This window comes from Protomyctophum parallelum (assembly GCF_964188405.1).
Source record: "Protomyctophum parallelum genome assembly, chromosome: 5".
Classification (NCBI taxonomy): domain Eukaryota; kingdom Metazoa; phylum Chordata; class Actinopteri; order Myctophiformes; family Myctophidae; genus Protomyctophum; species Protomyctophum parallelum.
Genome location: NC_139702.1, coordinates 35,568,378 through 35,591,150, shown reverse-complemented (window position 1 = coordinate 35,591,150; position 22,773 = coordinate 35,568,378). Strand labels below are relative to the sequence as shown.

Here is a 22,773-nt window from a genome sequence, read left to right as displayed (position 1 = left end):
ATACTTGGCTGCAAACAAAGAGCAGGGCCGATGCGCAAAAACGGGCCAATTCCACCTTAAATGCCGTTTGCGTCTACGGAGACCCGGGCGCCATCTTCGGTCCACCTTAAGCGCACAATGTGGCCAACGAAGTGAACGAACGAACGAACGCAAGCGTACAAACCAACCCAGCCTGGCTTCCGTTCTCATTCTTCAGCCGGTAGGGGCTTCACTGACTCTGGCTCTGAGCTCTCACTCAGGCAGCGTCACTTCTGAAACAACAAAAAAGACGCACTCGGCCAAACCCATCCGTATACCAACACACACAGAAGAAGATGTCCGAACCCAAGTACCGGGAGTGGATCCTTGAGACAATCGATTCTCTTCGCTCCAGAAAAGCCCGTCCGGACCTCGAGAGGATTTGTCGAATGGTCCGAAGACGACACGGGTCGGACCCGGACCGAACCAGGACAGAGCTGGAGAAACTGATCCAAGATCAGACTGTGCTCAAAGTTAGCTACAAGGGATCGATTTCGTATCGAAACGCGGCGAAGGTGCAGCGAAAAAGCAGAAAGAAAAGCGACTTTACTACGGCCGCTGGTAACAGCAGCAGCAGCAGCAGCGCGGTGGAGGCAGCGGCGAGGGAGCGGACCAAACACAACAATTTGAACAACAACGGCGACAACAGTGCGCACAGCTTCACTGACCAGGAGGGGGGAGAGGAGGACTCGGAGGAGCCCAGCCCGGACCCCCGGCCACAAACACCAGCCAGCATCAGCGCGGGGAAAAAACAATCCTCCTCTTCCAGCTCCAGTCCGTGCAGCGGATCGAGCGGAAACATTGTTCTTGGTAGTAGTGGCGCAACAGCGGGCTGCGCCGCTGTCGGGAGGAGCGGCTGTGGGGAGGAGAAAGCAAGTGCATGTTGTTGCAGAGACAAGGGATTAGGACAGCAGCATGACTGTGACTGTCCATCCCCCGGCCGTGGTGGTGGAGGTGCTGCTCGTAGAACAGGCGCGCACCGCGACAGCGTTGACGCCGACGAAAAAACACCAAGCCAAGTCGACGATGCGATTCGTGCCGGCGGGGGGACGGGGCCAGGCATGTCCGGCGCGAAAGAGGAGGAGGAGGAGGAGGAGGAGGAGGACAGCGGCATCGCCGTGGATGAGGACGCGGAGAGGAAAACTTGCCCTGCTGGGGGCGAAAGCAACAACGATCTCCCTCCTCAGAGGCACAAGCAGACCCCCAACAACCCCAAACTCCGTGTCGGAGGAGGAGGGCAGTGTACCAGAGCGGCGGGGGGCCACGCCAACTCTGACCTGCTGGGCGACAGACTGGTGGCGTCTGTTCGCAGTTTGTCCGCCGCCGCCAGGGGCCAAACGAAGCCGTTTGGACTGAAGGAGATTTTGGGCTATTTGAGCAGCCAGGAGCGGCTGTCGGGGGAGAAGCTGACCCGGGGCAGAGTCAAGGTGGTGCTGGAGAGGGAGGTGGCGAGGGGCAGGCTGCGCAGGACGCGATGCGGGAACATCACTCTTCCACAGAGGGGGATGGTTGTGGAAGAGCCGATTCACAAGAATGCGTCCGCTGACAGACTTCTAAAGAGCGCACTGCAGGACAGGCATATGGTGAAAAAGGTATAACATGAACAACACGTCACGTACCGATTGTGCAGCGCAGTGAGCGCACACAGCAATTAAAGGCTGCCTGCTTGTCTGTCTATGAATGAATGGTCATTCGTTATTTTAAAAAAGAAAGAAATCTTACACGCACGCAGTGCATATTCTTTTGTCTTTGTCCACGAAGCAGGGAAATTCAAACGGGAAAGTAGGCTATCTGGAGACATGACACGAAATATTGTTAGGCTATCATCACCGTTTTACCATAACATTTGTATTTGACATTGCATTCCATTGTCGCCCCACGACACGGAATGTGCGGCATCTGGTGCGGATATACTGACTGCTCACTGGAACCATATCTGAACTATGTAGGCTACAGCGGCGAGCGCTTGATCGCTGCATGCTTCGCTTCTCCGGTGGGAAAAAAAGAAGGAAAAAACACACACGCAGTGTATATGCGCGCATCGTTCTAGCTATGTCCCGAGAACTAACTAACGTTCATTCTTTGCTGTGCCGTTTATTTATTATTATTTATTATATTCTATTATATTCTATTTTTCTTAATTATTATGTTTAGCTTGAACTTTTGGCTTGAGCAAAGAATGTCGAGGCCCATGGGCTATATATCGCTCCAGTAGGCGGTGTCTTCTGTTCTAGATATAAACTTAGGACGTGCTCGGGCGGGGAGCCGAGAGCGCAGACCGAGAAGAGTCGGCAGAGAGCTGGCTCACTAAATTGGTCGCGGTAATGCATTTTGTTTGCAGCAGGAGCACGGAGCTCCCTGTTTTTTTGTTTTTGTTTTTTCCCCGACGCGGGGACAGGGATAGGATAGGCCCATGGGTTACTTCTATGTTCTTTCTCTTTATCCCCGCCTCTCTCCCGTTTCGTGCCTTATGAATCCTTTGTGTCATTTTTTGACAGCGCACTCTCCTCCCTCTGCGCTGTGGGTGTAGGCTAGGGTTGCCTACCTTTCTACCTATTAAAGGGTGCGCACGCGCGCGCGCGTGTGTGTGTGTGTATATATATATATATATATATATATATATATATATATATATATATATATATATATATATATATATTCCATTTGAAGGTCTATGAAAGCATCTGCACTTTTTTTTACCTGATGACTGTAATCAATTTGAATATAGAACTTAATGGTGCATTCAGATGACATTCAGTTAGGCATACTGGTCCAGAGAGAGAAAAATCCCTTCTTGTATTGTACTGGACATAATTAACGTTACAAGCATCCCGCCACCACTGTCTAACCAGGAGAGTGAGCCAATGGAAACAGACAGCGGAGAGGAAGACCAGGAAGGGAACGAGGAAGAGGATCCCCAGAGTTGTGATGAGGAAGGAGGGCGAGCCCCGGTAGCCATGGCAACCGAACCAGGTCTCCGTAATGAAGGCACAGATGATCCTGCGATCCAGACCACATCAAAGCAGGAGAGCCCCCAACATCAGCAGCACCACTATGAAGAAGGTGTGTGTGTGTGTGTGTGTGTGTGTGTGTGTGTGTGTGTGTGTGTGTGTGTGTGTGTGTGTGTGTGTGTGTGAGTGCGTGCGTGCGGGCGTGAGTGTGGGCGGGCGCACGTGTGTGTGCACGCAGGTACGCAAGCAAGCACACATTCCTGTATGTGTCCTGAATACAAAGATAAAATTAAACGAATGATGAATAGAAGAAATAAAGCCTTAGATGTGGCTATTTGAATAAAAATGAGGAACAAGTGTGTATGTCTAATTACCTATAGTGTCTTGAGGAGTTGTTTCTTGTCAGTGTTATTTTTAATGCTATGTTGATGAATTGGACATAGGATCGCAAAGGAAACAAGTCTTCAGGACCTTTTTGTGTTATATTCTTTTAGCCCAAGTGTATGACTTGCATTTATATCTAATAAAGTATTCATTCAATAAATCAATCAATCAATCTCACCTTCCTCCCTCTCCCTCTCTGTGCTGACTGCGTCCCAGGCGTCTCAGGACTGGGTCCTCTCACCAGGTCAGTGGTATCCCCATCAGCCCAGGGAGCCCCTGTGCCACACTGTAAGGACGCCCAACCACAACGGAGCACCATCACTCCTGAACAGCTGCACATGGAAACGCAGGTAAGCCCGTGTCCTGTGGGAACATGTGTGTCTCGCCTGCCTGTAATTGCCTCTTGCACGGTGACGAATGTAAAGAAAATTGTTGCATTAACCATTCTTGAATGAAGGAGAGCCATTATCAGGCAAAGGGTATATAATAGACTCAAAAGATTCTACCGTAGATTCCATAATTGGTCATTCTGAAGGAGAGAGGATGCAAATGAGAGAGAGAGATATGGAATACTTGGTTCCTTAGTAACCAAGACATAGGAAAGCCAAGACCCGCCATCTCCGGTTTACTTCCCACATCTGTGAGACATATAGGTGCCGCCTCTTTAGGAGGACCAGAAGTAGGTTAGAGTCTATTCATTCCACTCACTCTGCCCGTAATCACATTATTTCTTAACAAAACAGCATACCTTCAATGTAGAATCCAATGCAAAAGCCCTTTAATTTCTGCCCATAGCACGAATAGTAGCAACGTCTCTCGTACAAACAATTTCACCCTGCAGATTCCTCGTGACGGCTGCACTCCATGACCTAGGTAGGCAACCCGGCCTGGCAGCGTAGATCTGTGCTCAGAGGAGTGCACTTTTCTAGTTTTCTACCGGTACTATAATGTTTTCTGGTTGATCGAAAATGGGCTGAAGCTCAAAGCTCATTTATGCCTGCCCTATCCTATTTCATTCATAACATATATAGCAGTTAAAATGTAAAAGTTTGTAATGAAGGATTGAATTTGAAGTTCATGGAAGGAAGTTCATGTCTCACGCCATCATTATGCTCTATGATCTGCCCTCCCCACAGGAGAATCTGGAGTGTAACAGAAGGAACCACACTTCCTCAGGCTTCAACAGTAAGATCTGTTTTCCATTTAGTTTCTTCGTAATTGTGTGTGTGTGTGTGTGTGTGTGTGTGTGTGTGTGTGTGTGTGTGTCGCACGCACACACACACACACACACACACACACACACGGTTGTGCATTTATATATGAAACCTCCCACCCATGCAACAAATTCACAGAGTTCTTTCTCTCATAGTGTAAGAATGACCATGTTAGTGGCTGAAGAAACAGTACAGAGGCATTGGTAAAGGTTAACCAATGGTATGTTTAGTCACCAAACGAGCATTAGCAACTGGCACAAATACAGGAAGCTCTCTACTCCCAGCACAGACTTCAGTTCACTGGCAAAATGGCAGCCTTTTATACCCAGCTGGAGATAATGAGAATGGACTATACCATTTACAGGGGTGTCTTCTAATGAGAAGATACCATAAATACATACATAAGCATACAATAAATACATAGGAATAGTTTCTGTGAACTACATGAACTATACAAGTTATAAGTCCTTCACACTACAACATAATTAAGCAATCACAACAGCACATCTTAAACCCCCTGCTATCCTGACATGGTCCAGCCCAATCCTTACTGAAACACATCACAGGCAATTGTTAGGCATTCCCAAACATATTGCATCTATAACCCACATTGCACCTGTCCCTCATGTTTGTTAATCACCAAGCATTTCCCCAGGTGGAACCTTAGAGTATATATGAATAGAGATGGCATCCGAGCTCTCCTTCCATCCACTTGCATTAAGTTGCTCAAAAGCGCATGAGGCGATTTCACTCCTCTTTCCGGGTAGGAACAGAGTGCATTCTGGGGTGGATTTGCCCCAAACACATGAACGCGCTGCCGTTGAACGTGCACGAACGTGCACGAACGTGCTGCCGTCGTGAACATGCACAATGATAGTCAACGGACCAGCGCGTTCATGTGTTTGGGTCCATGATGCAATACCAATTTCGGCCACTATGTCCATTTCGCCTCAGGGTTTCCTCTGGGTGCCGTCTCTATTCATATAAAGCAACTCTAAAAAGAAACATTCTGGATAGTCACTCTTAAAGCAACAGTATTCCCTGGTCTAAATGTTCATAGTGACTTCTCGAGTCCCCTCAACAACAGGCTACTCAGCCACAGTGTTTGATTTTGTCGACGAAATGTTACTCTACTACCTTTTTTCACGGACAAACTAAAAACAAAATAAAAATGAGGCTATATGATGACTATAATACTAAGTGTATACAGTACTGTGTATACAATTTCGTCAACAAATATAATCTAGACTAAAATGTTAGGGAGGGACTAGTGGAGAAGAGATCCAGTAGAACTAAAAGACAAGTCATTTTATGTTTGGTTGCACCTCGGGTGTTGCGCTCTGAAAATAGCGGATCTTCAAGCTCAGTTTGTAGATCTATTTACAACAAGTGTAAAATCAGCCATTGCGACACCATCAAGGCACCGCCAAAACACATTTGTCAACTGTAGATTTAGTCAACTAAAAATTTGCTATATTTAGTCGACTAAAACTAGACTAGCACTAAAACATTTCAGACGACTAAAACAAAATTACATTTTACTCAAGACTATGACTAAAACTAAATCAAAATTTGCTGTCAAAATCAACCCTGCTCAGCCAACAAAAAACCTCCAAAGAGCACCTGTTACTGTTTTTTATTATGTAAGGACCCACGAAGCACTGCTGCTTCTTTTTTCTGCTCCCTTATTGTAGTTTACTGACGTGTGCAAATGTTTGCCCATTTATAAATAAGACCTCAGACAGCGGAGGCACACTGACGCGGCGGACAGCTTTACGGACGCGCTCTCCTCCGCGTCCGTTGGGCGCGGAGGTGGAGCTTCTTTTCCATCCACCAGCTGTCTAAAAACCCGGTTTTTAAGCTGCGCGCAGCAGGGGACGTGCGCGTCAACGCGCGACAGTGTGCCTGCGGGGAGAGTTTACATTTCTGCTACATCTTCATGATGGTTGAGTGATTCTGATGAGAACACCAACGTCACTTCATAGTGATATATATATATATTTTTTTTAAGATTTGTTTTTGCGGCTTACGCCTTTTATTGGTTTTTTGAAGGGACAGACAGTAGGCTGACAGGAAACGGGAGAGAGATGGGGGGGATGACATGCAGTAAAGGCCGTGTCGGGCTCGGGAGTCGAACCCGCGGCACACTGTGACTGGATTACCAGTCGGGTGCCCAGACGGTTACGCCACCGCCTGGGCCCATAGTGATATTATTGACTCATGTAACAGAAGTGGCAGGATTGCGTGTAAACACAAACCTTGTCCTAACACAATTGAATGCCACTGACAATGAATGGCCAGTTTTGAGTGTTTGTGCAAACACAAACATTGAATGCCATTGACAATGGATGGACAGTTTGGAGTGTTTGTGTAAACACAACCATTGTGTAAACAAAACAAAAGTGAGATGATGTATGATGATGTATAATGATAACATCGCCCCTCACTTCACACTGGTGTGATTTTTGAGGGGCGCTAGCCCTTCCTATATACATATATACATGTTTAATGTTTGTTTTTAGTTCAATGTTTGTTTTAAAAACATGTTTATCCGCTCCCTCTTGGACGGAACTACAGGCAGTTTTTTTTCTAGTGGTCAGAGGCCAAAATTCCCAATATAAAGGGTGTTCACAGACAACAGTTTCTGAGACTTGTGGACATTGAAAAAAGGAAATCCCATTGGGATAAATAGGTTTTAACATTAAACAAAGACCATTATCTCTTGAACCAAACGTCAGAGAAATATGTCTCTTGCACCTTTAGAAGCACGTGTTTCAGACCTTTCATTTTAAATAAGCTAACCCTATGGTTAGTAGTGTTACGCAGAGAAATATGACTTTTGGTCACGTTCTGACCATGTGATTTGTGGCCTTTGTTGGCCCTTGTTGTTGTACAAGTCATGGCATCAGATGCGTCTTTGAAAGGCCTTTCTTAGTGTATGTGGTTCAGTGCTATAGTATACTCCAAGCCGGCGAAACAAATACAAAACTAACCCTTTGAAACTTGTAAACATTGCAACTGACAGATCATGCTAAGGGTTAAAATCTGGTTAACTAGCTTGTGCTCCTTATTAGGCTGCACACCTGCTGTTCATTCCTGATTGCAGGTGTTGCCCCGCCCAACACCCCTATAAAAGCCTTCCAGTACCTCACTCCTGCTTTCTCAAATTCTCACTCAGTCAGTCAATGCAGCACAGAACAGTGGCATGTCCTCATTGTCCTGTTACAGTTACACTCATGTGACTTTTAGTTTAGTCGTTTTTAGTTGAGGAGAGTGGTTAGAATGGTCCTATGTGGGACTTGCCTAGCTCCTCTCCTTTCTTTTCTCTTCCATTTTGGCTGACATATCCAGTCACTTTTGGTTATTTTTCTTTCTTTAAATTCTATTTTTAATGAGTCATTCTGAAGGAAGTGCATGTCATGAGAGTGACTAAGACATATTTTTCACTCTGCCCAAATTAAATCCATGAAATCTATTTATTAGCATTAGTTTTTTGGTCAACTCAAGATTGCAGTGGGGAGTGAATCAGAGCAGTGCCATGGGCTAAGTCACTGGTGGCAGGTGCTTCCAGTTGTCTAATTGTGATACCAATGCCTTCAGTATATAGTTCTCAAACTTTAGTGCCAAGGAACCCCCAAAATGATATGTATGGCTGTGGACCCCCATCGGAAGATTTGTGCCAGGGACCCCCCCAGAAGTGAACATTGATTCAATTTACACACACACACACACACACACACACACACACACACACACACACACACACACACACACACACACACACACACACACACACACACACACACACACACACACACACCTATCTCACCTCGGATAAAGCAGTTGTGCAGTCCTGCTTCTTTCATCTTTCTTTCATGCGCATCTCCAATGTCAAATCTTTCCTCTGGCTACCTTCCTCTCTCAATTATCTCTACCCAGTTCTTTTTTGAGTAGACAATTATTAATTTATATATAGATGACATTCAGTTAGGCATACTGGTCCGTATTTTGTATACTTTTGTACTTGACGCCAGATTCACTAGCGCAGCTCGGAATCAAATATTTTATTAGACACAGTCTAGGAGCTCTGCATTGAAGGCCTGAAGACCATGATGGTCTGTGATGCATCCAATGACATGCTCTGGTAGGCTGTTCCATACCTTGAAGAGCATTGTATAGAAAGCTTCTGTACAGTTAGGATATAGAGAGGGCAGAAACCGAGTGCTCGAGAGCTGTTCATGCAGCCTGAACTGAGTGAGACAAGCTGGAGTTGGAAATACATTGTTGTCAGAGCTGTTGTAAGAGCAATTTTAATCATGTGTGCAACATGACAACTGTTTTAAAGTATTGTACATTAATAACTAAAGTCTCTTTAATGTTTATGTTGTACTATTACTACAAAACAATCTAAAATAAAGGGATTCTAAGATCATTAAAGCTGGGCTGTTGTCTGGGTCCAATGCATTTATGCCTACTTCCGGTCCAGGACTTGTCCCAGTTGGTTGTCCCCATGCTCATTAGAAGTAGGAGAGCCGCCATTGGACTGGCCCCATGAAGTGAACGCAGTTTGCGTAACTCTGTCTATATCCAAGGCTCTGAGATTGCCTATTTCCACTACTTCTTAAAGGACCTATAACATAAAATTCAACTTTTTCAATTTCTTTTGTGTTTTTGGGGCTCCCATGTGTGTTTTCTATCCCCACAAATAACCAATTTTGAACAATCAGGCCTTCATGTCATATGGGTGTTTTAATGGAAATTGCTCTCAGAAACAGCTCGACTGATTTTGGCCTCATCGTGATGTCATCAATGTCACCCTACTTTGTATAATTCCTCCATTTCTTCAGTCTTCAGTTGCAAATTTGCATTTCCACTTTGTTTACAATGTCCACCATTGTTGATTTTCCAAGCTGGCATGGAATGGAAACAAGCCTGGTTTTATCTAGCATGAGTATTATAATGACTCAAATATTAAATAATCTGCATATCAGCACCCTCTCCACCTCAGGACAGTGTGGTACTGCAGCTAAAACTGCTTTCAAAGTCCAGAAAGAATTGACAAGGCCTGGTTATATCAGAGTGGTGATTGAGGCTCAAACCATTAGAAATAACTTTGAGGGACATAGACAATATGATTATTAAATATTAAAAGCAGTTTTAAAATGCATGTTATTTGCGCTTTAATTATTTATGTTTTCATGGAATTTTGTTGTATACCATTATTTTATTTATTCTTTAATAAAAAATCACACCCGTGTGAACTGAGTGGTGCAGCCCCCCCCCCCCCACACTTTTTTTACTCATTAGTCATGTTTTCAAACTCTCCTTGGGTGATTGTAATCTGTGGGAAGTATATGACATCAGTGCCCACTGTACTGATGTCTTGGTACAGTGGTCTCTCTCTGTCTCTCTAGAGACGTGTGAAGTGCGAGGGGGGCAGTGTAAACCCCCCTCTCTCTCTCTCTCTCTCTCTCTCTCTCTCTCTCTCTCTCTCTCTCTCTCAATAGCAGGCAACATTGCAGCACTATCCCTCTCTCTGTTTCTGGCGCCCCCTACTGGTACCCTATAGTCATATACTCGTGCTCATGGCCACATAGGTGTACATGGACATTGCTGGTTGTAGGAGTGGTTGCACCACTCAAAAATAAAAATCTTTTTTAAATGTAGGAAAATAAATTTGGATTTTTACTCGAGTCGTGACTTGTGACCCATAAAATTGGGGAAAAGTGGTCTAGCACTATTTGTGCATGGTTTGCCGTCTGGTGCATGGTGGAGAGAGCATTGCCTGGAGGTCCGTGGGGAAGTGCAGCAGGTTATGCATTTTGTACAGGACTAGCAGCAAAAACCTGTCTTCAGTAGATAAGGCTGCAGATGAAGTATTTTGTACAGGCAGTGTCCTCGTCCACTCTAGTTATTGGATGTTTTGGATGTTGTCAAGCATGCTAATATGTGTGGCTCACTCATCCAACTGAGCGAGGCGTATTCCGTGACACTGACCTGGACCTGTAACTTGTAGACAGTGGCATGGCTATCGGTGGTGAGTTTACTCCCATGTGCTCCCAGTTTCTTACCTGCCCTGCTGTAGATATTTGTCATGCCTATATGTTTTTACGCTCCCTGGTATGTATGAACATTTATTGAGAAAGGATATCCCCTTGAGATGTATCATCTCGTTTTCGAGGGGGTCCAGCGGGGGTGGCGAGCTCCATCCCAAACTAGGGATGGAGCTCGTTAATTTGTATTGATAATGAGCACCTTATAGATCCTGCCTATTGATCTGGGCTTTTATCGAGCCCACTATTGAGTGTTTTCTAATATTTTGTGGAAAGACAGAACCGGTAACTTATTTTTTATTGGCCGGTTGTGAGTGACTGTGAGTTTGTTGCCGACAATCTAAAAGATGCAATAAGTGGAAATGGATTTATATAATTATGAATAGTACTGTAATCATTATTATAAAATCTTCAGCTCTTTATAAACAGAAAATGCATATTCATTTAACCAAAAAATATCACTTGCACTACATTTGACTAGGGCCTTCAAATACAGTACTTTTCTAACAGACGGAAGGCAAGTGACCTTTTTACTTTTGGAAAATAATATTGAAGAAACTGGTAAATGTGTCTACCGACTTTAAAAGCGTAATTATTTTACCTGTGTAAACAGAGCTGGTAGGCAGGTATCAATACACTTTTAGACAGACGTGTTTGTGCCATCATGGGTGTGGGTGATTAGATGTACTTCTTGATCGTCTCTTGACTTTATTGTTTAAACATGACGCCATGGACTGCTATGCTCGATAACAGGATATATATGCCCAAAACGTATTGATACCCCGTCTCGATACATTTGCTATCGAGTTTGTATTTGTATTTGGCTTGGAAGGGGAAGGGGTTGTAGTCAGGGGGGCAGTCAGCCAGATATTTCGTGAAGCCTCATTTGAAATCGGTAGTTCATATAATGGCCTGTTGTGGCGCTGGACCGGACCCAAAAAGCCCCATAGCTCCATAGAGGCCCATGTATTTTGGCCCAACTTCACCTAGACTGTATTACCTTAATAAACATGGTCATGAATACTTTCTTCTTCCAGTCACTAGTTTAAAGTCTCATTTCTAATGTCATAATATTCTTTTTGGAAAATTATGGTCCCATTAATTAAAAAAATGACCATAAAGAAAAAAAACCATCGCGTATGTTCTGAGGGGCGTGGCTACCATTACAGTCTATGATCGGGATTCCCCTCCCACTCGAGTCAAAATAAAAACCAACGGAGAAGAAGGGGGGAAGTCCCGCCTCGTTGTCTGGGCAGCCAATGACCAGCTGGTATACAAAACGGAGCCAGCCAATGGCCAGCTGGTACCAAAGATGGCGACTTACATCAGGAATTAGCATATTATTACAGGCTTCATTTTACGTTCATGTTAGACCCGGGGAACGCTTTGTCCATATTTTTTACAGTCTATGGTTGTAGTGGATATTTCTTTTCTTAGTGCTGGCAGATAGAAACATCAGAACCAGAACCCTAAGACATTGGTGCAGAGTAATGAGTAGACAGTCTGTCTAATAATAATAATAATAATAAAACTTTATTTGTATAGCACCTTTCATGACATGAAATGCAGCTCAAAGTGCTTTACAGAACAATGGAGAATAAAAGAAAAGCAAGGCAACGACAAAAAACAAGCAGTAATGCAATACAGTGAGGACATGAATAACAAAAAAATAAAAAAATAAAAGATCAATTAAAAGCAATGTTGTAGAAGTGGGTCTTGAGCTGAACTTTAAACATGTCTACAGAGGCTGCCTGACGAAGGTACAGTGGGAGCTTGTTCCATGCCGACGGCCCGTAGAAGCAAAAAGCTGCTTCCCCGTATTTTTTAGTTGCCATTTTTTTAGGCAAAGCGAGCAGGCCAGCAGTGGAAGACTTTAGGGGGCGGTTTGGGACATATTTAGGCAGGCAGTCATGTAGGTAGGAAGGTGCGAGACCATTGAGAGCTTTATAGACAAGTAAAAGAATTTTAAAATCAATCCTAAAAACAACCGGAAGCCAGTGCAGTGATGCCAAAACTGGAGTAATATGTTCTCTCATCTTAGTTCTAGTCTAGTCTAGTGTCTACTGTCTCACAAATGTCTCTTCCCATTGCAATCAGAACTGCAGACTCACTCCCAATCTTCTGCCGTAGTCTGAAACCCCACCTCTTCAGACTCCATCTTGCACTTGCCCTAGCCTCGACGACCTTACATGCATATGCAAAGGGATCAATTTATGTAAATTAGATATAATTTACTCTATAGTGTATACGCATAGTTTCATTATATAGATATTCCACTGTTAGTTTCTTAGCTTACGTATGATTCTTGAAGACTATTTTTATGTATTTAATGTATTACGATGTATTACCGACTTACATTAAACAAAAACAAAAGTTCTTGCTCACTGTAAATCACTCTGGATTAAGTGCGTCTGCTAAATGCCTAAATTGTAAATTGTAGAACAATTGTTGACTTTCAGAAAAACACGTTCAAAATGTGTCTAACAAACCTTAGTAGTGGTACGGTTGGCATCTTGCCTGAGAGCATTTGATCTTTCAAAAGTTATTACAGAACATCACTAAAGCTCTCTCAAAAGGAAACTCTTGATGTGGGGACCATTGATGCTCAGGGGACAAAGTGTTCCCCTGTAAGTGATTTCTCTCTCGATGTTCTGCGTGTGTCTCACGTATACGCATGCAGTATTAACACGTCACGTGCATGTGTCTGAAAAGAGCTTCCTGGTTGTCTCCTATAGGTGTGCAGTGTAAAGCAGAAGTTGGGGTTTCCTCCTGTCTACTAACCCCCACTGCCTCCCCGAGGGACTCTGGCCCTGCAGAAGAGCGAGGGATGAACGGAGAAGTCAACAGAGGAATGTGAGTGAACCACACAGAATGACTTATTCTGTCCTTGATATCCTTACTTCCACCCCTCCACCTCTCTCTCTCTCTCTCTCTCTCTCATTAGCAGGCAACAGTGCAGCACTATTCCTCTCTCTGTTTCTGGCACAACAGCGCCCCTACTGGTACTCATAGTCATATACTGGTGCTCATTAACCAACACATATGGCCAACGACGTAGAGTCTGTGTGGGGGCCACGGGGCCACAGCCCCCATGAAGACTCCCAGGGCCCCTTTAGGCCCCCATGAAGATTTTCGTGGACATTTTACATTTACATTACATATTTTCTGGGAATTCCGAACATTTTGGACCTCTCCGCCGGCAATCTGAGAATCCCATCGTCAAATATTCGGGAAAACAGCGCCTCCCCTGTTCCTCGAGGCAACAGTCTGTCTTGAGAGACACCGGCCGTCCAAGAGGTGTTAAAAAGTATTCAAATGCTAATCGGGTTTCTTTTGTAGTTGTTCTTGAGTCGTGACATAATAACACTGATCAATAATTCACCAAAGAGACCTAACCCTACACAGACTAGTGAGACTACACACTGACTCGAGAAAAGACCCATATCGTCCAAAATAGGCTGATCAGTCGCTGTCTGTGTATAGGCTAATTCATTGGTAAAAGTATGCTAAATAACTCATTTTTAGACCATTTGGGAAATAAATAAATAAATAAATCCGCGGCGGCGGCAGTCCCCCCCCCCCAACGAATTCTGTAGCCTACCCAAAGGTAAAATGCACCCGCCGCCTATGATCTCTCTCTCTCTCCCTCCGTATCTCTCTATATCTCCCTCTCCCTCTCTCTCTCTCTCTCTCTCTCTCTCTCTCTCTCTCTCTCTCTCTCTCTCTCTCTCTCTCATAATAATAATAATATAGTCCTGAAAGTCCTCACCTTGGCTTGGACATTGGCCTATAGAAGCTGCTTTAAAAGTACCAGCGAAAACAACTTATTTGTTTCCGCGCTGCAGCGGGGGGGGGGGGCGGGGTGCGGGGAGGCGGGGCTGCGGGGGGGACGGGACGGGACGGGACGGACGGGGGGAGGGTGCGGGGGGTGCGGGGAGGCGGGGCTGCGGGGGGGGGGGGGGGGGGGGGGGGCCCCCTTGAGGATTGATCAAACTCTTCGGCTCTGCATATGGCGGACACATAGGTACATAGGTGAACACGGACATTGCTGTTCCTTGGAGTGGTTGCACCACTCAAAAAGTGGAAAAAATAACTAATTACTTATTACAAACTAGACCGGTGCCCGGCTGTAGCGCACCGAGTCTGTATCTGTCTCTCTGTGTCCCTTTGTTCCTATATGCTCTTGTTTTTTAATGTTTTTTTTCTCCATTTCTCTGTAAAGCACTTTGAGCTGCATTTCATGTACTCCATGAAAGGTGCTATACAAATAAAGTTTTATCCCGATACAGTTACCCCCCCCCCCCCCTCCACGGCTCAATACATCAATTTAAGGATCCTTAATTCTTAATTATTTATCCCACGATTTTTGTAACCCATTTTTTTAGACCCAGTGTCAATTGTCTAATGTAATCCTGGGCGCTACACTCCCTCTGCCACATGGGAAGAGCAACAGACTAACTGATCTCATGCCTCCCTCAATGCATGAGGAGTCCAAGCTGCTTCTTTTCACCTTTTCAAATAGGAATAAAATAAAGGTGTAAACAGAGCAGTAGCAGCAATTTATTCAAATGTAATTGAATTAAATTTAATTGCTCTATTTATATATCAGTATTTCTATGTACTGCGGTCATTTGCTGTAAAGTGTAAACAGTGTAGGGTATAAACAGTGCACACACAATGATTTGTATTCCTTAAGGTGCTTGTATTCCATTTGTCATCCTTCTCCTATCACAGCAGCTCACAAATCTTCCTGCTGTGTTTGCACATTGTTGTACTTCACCTAACAGATATGTGAGTTTTTTTTACTCATTAGTCATGTTTTCAAACTCTCCTTGGGTGATTGTAATCTGTGGGAAGTATATGACATCAGTGCCCACTGTACTGATGTCTTGGTACAGTGGGCAGATGGTCTCTCTCTGTCTCTCTAGAGACGTGTGAAGTGCGAGGGGGGCAGTGTAAACCCCTCTCTCTCTCTCTCTCTCTCTCTCTCTCTAGACGTGTGAAGTGCGAGGCGGGCAGTGTAAACCTCTCTCTCTCTCTCTCTCTCTAGACGTGTGAAGTGCGAGGCGGGCAGTGTAAACCTCTCTCTCTCTCTCTCTAGACATGTGAAGTGCGAGGGGGGCAGTGTAAACCTCTCTCTCTCTCTCTCTCTCTCTCTCTCTCTCTCTCTCTCTCTCTCTAGATGTGTGAAGTGCGAGGGGGGCAGTGTAAACCTCTCTCTCTCTCTCTCTCTAGACATGTGAAGTGCGAGGGGGGCAGTGTAAACCTCTCTCTCTCTCTCTCTCTCTCTCTCTCTCTCTCTCTCTCTAGATGTGTGAAGTGCGAGGGGGGCAGTGTAAACCTCTCTCTCTCTCTCTCTCTAGACATGTGAAGTGCGAGGGGGGCAGTGTAAACCTCTCTCTCTCTCTCTCTCTCTCTCTCTCTAGACGTGTGAAGTGCGAGAGGGGCAGTGTAAACCTCTCTCTCTCTCTCTCTCTCTAGACGTGTGAAGTGCGAGGGGGGCAGTGTAAACCTCTCTCTCTCTCTCTCTCTCTCTCTCTCTCTAGATGTGTGAAGTGCGAGAGGGCAGTGTAAACCTCTCTCTCTCTCTCTCTCTAGACGTGTGAAGTGCGAGAGGGGCAGTGTAAACCTCTCTCTCTCTCTCTCTCTCTAGACGTGTGAAGTGCGAGGGGGGCAGTGAAAACCCAGTGGACTGGACGGTGTCAGACGTGGTCAGTTACTTCACAGTGGCAGGTTTCCCAGAGCAGGCTGTTGCCTTCAGGACCCAGGTAGGCATGCACTACCTCAGACAACCACAAGAGGGTGTTAGATAGACAGAACATACTTGTCCAAACTATTGTTTATGTGCAGTTGTGCACACGCTTGACTGTCCAAATGGGCTAGTAATATGAGATGAGGTGTCTGTAATGCTACTGTGTTTTTGATCGTGTGTGTGTGTGTGTGTGTGTGTGTGTGTGTGTGTGTGTGTGTGTGTGTGTGTGTGTGTGTGTGTGTGTGTGTGTGTGTGTGTGTGTGTGTGTGTGTGTGTGTGTGTGTGTGTGTGTGTGTGTCCAAAAGGAAATTGATGGCAAGTCTCTCCTCCTGATGCAACGTAATGATGTTCTGACTGGCCTGTCAATCAGACTCGGACCCGCCCTCAAGATCTATGAGCGACATGTAAAGGTTCTGCAGAAAACACATTTTGACGATGACTCCTGACCTTACTGGTCTCTCTCTCTCTCGCGCGTGCAAACACTTAACACACACGCACACACGCACACACGCACACACACACACACAGTCACACACGCACACGCAAGACCATTCGAAAATATACTTACATGCAACTAGAGCAAGTGTTACAAATGCATGCAGGGTAAATGCTTGACATCTCATTTGATCAAATCATCACACAAATATACACACACAACTCCATTCCTCTTTCCACAACTGCCCTGGTCTTTGTAGATTGAAAACGGACTCTTTGGATATTGTACTGTACGTGGATGGAAATATGGATGGTAGCACATAGGAGTGAGGAAAGGAGAGATATTAACACATTGAACCTGGCATCTCTATTTTGGGCTTGTTGTTACAGGTGGAAATTCTCCAAAATAGCCTATATATGCTTAATTTATAGGCTATCGCTACACACACCAGTGTTGCGCAGTGTTGTATGATGTCAGGCTTAAGTGTCTAATGACAAAATCATATAAATATGAAACTCGATGCCTCACAATGTCTATATAACATAAGACAGTCATGACGTTTTTTTTTTAAATACAATCATGGCCCTGCACTTTGAACCTTTGGGGGTAAACTGTGCAAAATGTATTATTTTTTATTTTTTAATGTTGTGTTGTCCTTTGACATGTTTAAGCGAATTTATACTTCATTGCACAAAGCTGTCGCTCGCCTTTTTTTTGGTTAACTTTTTTTTCCTCGCCTCAGATTTTAGATTTTACATCTGTAATGTTTTGTGAGCGACACAACAAAGTATAATTCTGTATGTGTTTGTTTGTTTATGTAGGTGGGGGCATGCGTGTGAATTTGTGTGTGTCCGGGGGGAACGGATGTGTTGAACATTGTACCACATTCCAATTTATTTGTGTGAATAATGACCTACTTTTTTAATTCATGATCGTTGGCCAAAGCAACACAGTGTTCGTTACCGCCCCTATAAGCCTTAAGCTGCTAGAGCAGTAGTAGTGTGAGACATCTGTGTGTAGCAGTTAAGCTGAATCTATGCTTTGTGGCATGATTATGACACTGACGGAAAATAAAAAATTCAACCGCTGAAAATTGGTTAAGTACAAATTAGGCGTAACTGCATAAACACTACCAAGCCTATTATGTGCACGTCACGTCACGTTAGACGGAAATAAGCAAACATTCTTTGAAAATATTTTCACAGTTTGAGGTAGGCCTACAGCAAAGCATATACTAAGTGGTTAATAAATGTGCAATTTGTTTTTTGTTAGTAGTTTCCATACCGAAGAGGTACCAACGATTACCTCTGTCCCCTTTGCAATGCAAACTTAAAAAAGTAAGCTTTAGATAGGCGTGTTTAACAACATCCCTATTTTTGGGGAACATTCGTTAAAAATAGCCGTTGAGCTTGTAGATTTTGTAGACTAGACAAATAAATGTTGTCCAAGTACAGTTGTAACTCAACCGTTTGACTAAGAATGGTGGTTAAGAAATACCACCAGGGATCCAACACACCAGCAAACTGGACTAGACTGAAGTTGTGAACATACGTTACGTACAGTATCAACATAACCATCAACTTACTTCTTGAGATGCAAACAGGCTGAAGTGAAGTCCTGTAACTATTTTATTTGTTATGCAAGGTTCGTCTGACAGTATAGGAGTGCACACTATCTAAACTTTGATCAAATAATCGAAGGCTGGAGCATTTCTTACCTACTCACACCATCCTGAAATATTGTTTCTTATGTACTCAGTTTCATCTTTCTAAAGATGAAGGCTCTATCTTCTGTCTTCTGTTGTATTATTATGCCCCAAATGTATTACCTCAGGCTTGTCTCTACTCCAACTTTATGGTCTGCCATTATTTTTGTGTCATCTCTTCTTGTTTTATAAATGACTCCTCCTTACACTTTTGTTGTAATGTAATATAACTTTAGTCTTCAATGTTTCTTGTTTCATGTACTACCCAAAAAGGTGTATATTTTCCAATGTTAAAGCAATGAATTATAAAACAAACGATTTGTGGGAGCCAGAGGAGGAATGTGTGTTAGTGTATAAAGTCCCAGGGTTTCTACCAAGCTGCATTCACCACACCACAGATATGGAAAGGAGAAGACCAATGGGAATGTATATTTATGTATAATATCTTATGTATGTATATCTATGCCCTTGCTGCTTGTTTCATGTGATTTGGTAAAGAATAACTTTTATAATAAAACGTGCAAATTTAAACCTCTGAATCATATATTGTGTGTGTGTGTGTGTGTGTGTTCGTGCGTGCGTGCGTGCGGGATATATCAAATTGTATCGACTGGCACCCTCTCAGGGTAAATGGCTTAGGGTCGTGGGTATGACTTTCATGTGTGTGTTTGAGCATACAGAGTTTGTGTTTATGGGGGGCGTGACATGAGCTACTGATGCCAAGACAGACAAATGGAGAGACTTGAAGACACACAGACATAATATTTCAGTGTGACAGCGGAGAGAGGAGATGGACTGGTGCAGAAGACTTTTCAACCAGTGACTTAGCATTATCTGCCTTCCTGCGATTCAAATACATAAGGTCAGACCAGGCTAAATGTGATCTAATTTAGGGCTCCGACCAGAGCTAGACTTAAGAGAAGACTTAAGACTTACATAGACTCACATTATGTCAGACCAATTCCAGTTCCAATCTGGTTTCAGAACATCCCACTCCACTGACACATGCCTCCTCTATTTGAGCGACCACTTCAAACACGAGGTGGACGCTGGAAAATACTGCGGCATGGTCATGCTGGACCTCCAAAAGGCTTTTGACACCGTGAACCACTCCATACTGGTTAACAAGCTTAAAGCTATTGGTTTTGATAGCACATCAGTGAGCTGGATGCAATCCTACCTGGAGGGGAGAGAACAGATGGTGGAGGTGAACGGAACACTGTCCCCTCCCCTCCCAGTGAGCTGTGGCGTCCCACAAGGAAGCATACTAGGACATGACTTCAGCTTGTGACTGCAACTTGTTCCTGTTCGCAGATGACTCAGCACTGCTGGTCTCGGACAGGAACAAACTGCAGGTTGAAAAGACCCTCAGCTCTGAACTCGGTAGAATCTGCACCTGGCTCGCTGATAACAAACTATCCTTACACCTGGGAAAAACTGAATCCATCCTCTTCGGATCAAATAGTAATCTCAGCAAGGCAGATGGCTTCTTGGTTAGAGTGGGTGACAATATTATCACACGAAAAGATCAAATTACCTACCTAGGTTCCATCCTGGAGGCCAATCTTTCCGGTGATACCAACGTAATCAAAAAAGTCAATCAAAGAACAAGATTCCTTTACAGGATCTCCTCACTGGTCAGCAAAAACACCTTGAAGACCTTAACAGGAGCCCTCGTACAAGGTTTCTTTGACTATGCATCCACCTCTTGGTACCACAGCACCTCAAAGGCCCTTAAAACAAGGCTCCAGACCTCCCAAAACAAACTGGTCAGGCTCCTACTTGGCCTCACCCCCCGAACCCACCTCACCCCTGCCCACTTTGACAGGCTGGGATGGCTTAGGGTCGACGACAGAGTACAGCATCTTGCAATGGGTCTGGTCCACAAGATTCGATACACCACCAAGATACCCATGTACCTGTCTAAATACTTCCTTAATGTAAACGAAGTCCACACCCACAACACCAGAGGGAGTGCAACAAACCATGTACAACCCAGATTCGGCACAAACAAGGGACTAAATTATTTTCGCGCCTATGCCACCAAAATGTGGAACGCCCTACCAACAGTCATTAAGACATGTGAATCCCTTGACTCCTTCAAAACCGCTCTCAAAGGGCACCTACGGATGGCTGCAATTCGAAACTGGCCTCTGTAAAATCTGAATCCCCCCCCCCCCACCCCATTTCCCCTAACTGTATATGTATCTTTTCCCTTTTTGCTTCCTATATGATGAATTCCTGTTCTGTTCTTTAGCTACATAGAAGTGTCTATTTGTATGTCTCTAAATGTTTTGATGAATTGAACAATGTGGACCCTGTTGTAAACAAGTGTAATGCTTAATTGGGTCGTCCACTCACAGTTAACAGTCTTTGTATTGAGTTTGTGCTTAAAATGTACTGTAAATTCTACAAACTGTTAATAAATAATAATAATCAATCAATCAGACAGACAGACAATTCTGGTCTTCAGATAAACTAATAAATATGCCATACTTAAGTTTCACTTAGTAAGAGACGGTAGACCACACCTTCGCTCAAGATTAACAGTTTATTGAAACAGAATGAGATGAATGCAGAGTGGAGTGATGAACCCAAGGTAGGGCGAGACTCAGGGTGGGGGCGTAGTCTCTGGAGCTGACGGTCATTTTTGCTCTACTCGGAATGAGCGGTTGGTCGTCTTTGCTCCGTCACTGCCCCCCCCCCTGGATTCCTGAGAATCGAGGCGGAAGGCGGAGGTTGGGGTGGAGGAGGATGGCGATTTTGAAGAATGGTGAAAATAGCCGATCTACGAGTGCAGTACTCACAACCCATGTTTGGTGGAGTGGAGTGGAGCAGAACAAACAACTTGGTTGAGAGATCGCAGGTGTATTTATACTGTGGTGATTGCACCGGGGATTGGCCGGGTGATAATGATGATGAAATGGTGAGTTTGATAAGGAGGTAGGAGTTGTTGATAAGGAGGGAGGAGCATAGAGTATGGGGGAGGAGTGGTTAAGGTCAAAGGAGGTCTCTTCTCCCGAAACTGCGGCTCCGTCTTTTTGGCAAATCTAGAGTTTCCTGTTTGAGAGCTAGCAAATTGAAGACATCCGGTTGCTTTCAGAATAAAAGTGTCGTTAATTTAATAATTATTACATTACATTATTACTTGCGCAAGCAGAGCGCGCAAGTAATAGTTTCGCCCGGCTCGTATGCACCGTCCCAGCCAACCCGCCACTTTTGATGCGTATGCACCGTCCCAGCTAATTTTGTAATTTGCTGGGACCAGATTACATGGTGTGTATATGTATAACTAGCTCTCAATGATGACGTAAGAAATATGTGGATTAAAGGACCCAATGCCAGAGTGTAATTGGTTTTCGATGGTGACGTAATGACGATATGTTTTAGTGTTGGGAGGATTAAAGGTAATGCTCCTGTGTATACATGTATGTAATCTGGCATCACTGCCGTATCAGGCACAGTTTGCTGGGACGGTGCATACGCATCAAAAGTGGCGGGTTGGCTGGGACTGCATACGGCGCAAAGTAACCACAGTACAGGCCTACCGCTAATCAACTTACAAATCACATATACATATATACATAGTATATATGTATAGCTCTCAATGATGATGTAAGTCGAAATATGTGGATTAAAGGACCCAATGCCAGAGTGTAATTGGTTTTCGATGGTGACGTAATGACGATATGTTTTAGTCTTGGGAGGCACTGATTGACATATATGTCACCATCCAAAGTCGTCACTTACATATTCATTACAACATTATGTTTCTGAAGTGTATAAAAACAATTACCATTGTTTTATTAAATTTCTGGCACCACTGCCGTATCAGGCACAAGTAGTCATTACTGAGATTTGACAGTTTGTAGCGGTCAAAAGTATTATTATTACATTACAGTTATTGTAAAGGCACACATTATGTTTCTGTGTAAAAATAAGTAATTCAACAAAAAAGTTGTCTAAATGGATAAATGCTATTCACTGGAGTGCATGGACTTTATAAAGTGGACGCTGGACAAAAGACGGCTCCGCAAGGCAACTGTTGTGACATATGTACGCGTTCAGGGAGATGTCCTCTACCACACCCCACACTCCGCTAAGCGGGAGAGGTGTAAAATTCCCAGCAGCAGACCTTCTACTGGTGTCAAAGGTGAAAAGAAAGTGCCGTTTCCAGACCCAGAGTGGACACTGGACAAAAGACGGCTCCGCGAGGCATCTGTTGTGACATATGCACGCGTTCAGGGAGATGTCCTCTAC

General features: G+C 44.2%; 1 protein-coding gene across 1 annotated transcript; it reads left to right on the top strand.

The window, feature by feature from the left end:
* Positions 1–257: 257 nt before the first annotated feature.
* samd1b (sterile alpha motif domain containing 1b) lies at positions 258–16,818 on the top strand (the record flags this gene model as incomplete). Its single annotated transcript, XM_083764445.1, has 7 exons — positions 258–1,610; positions 2,871–3,081; positions 3,570–3,703; positions 4,490–4,538; positions 13,356–13,473; positions 16,274–16,388; positions 16,678–16,818. The coding sequence occupies exons 1-7, from the start codon at positions 315–317 to the stop codon at positions 16,816–16,818; spliced, it is 2,064 nt and encodes a 687-aa protein (XP_083620571.1). The 5' UTR covers positions 258–314.
* Between the last annotated feature and the right edge of the window lie 5,955 nt (positions 16,819–22,773).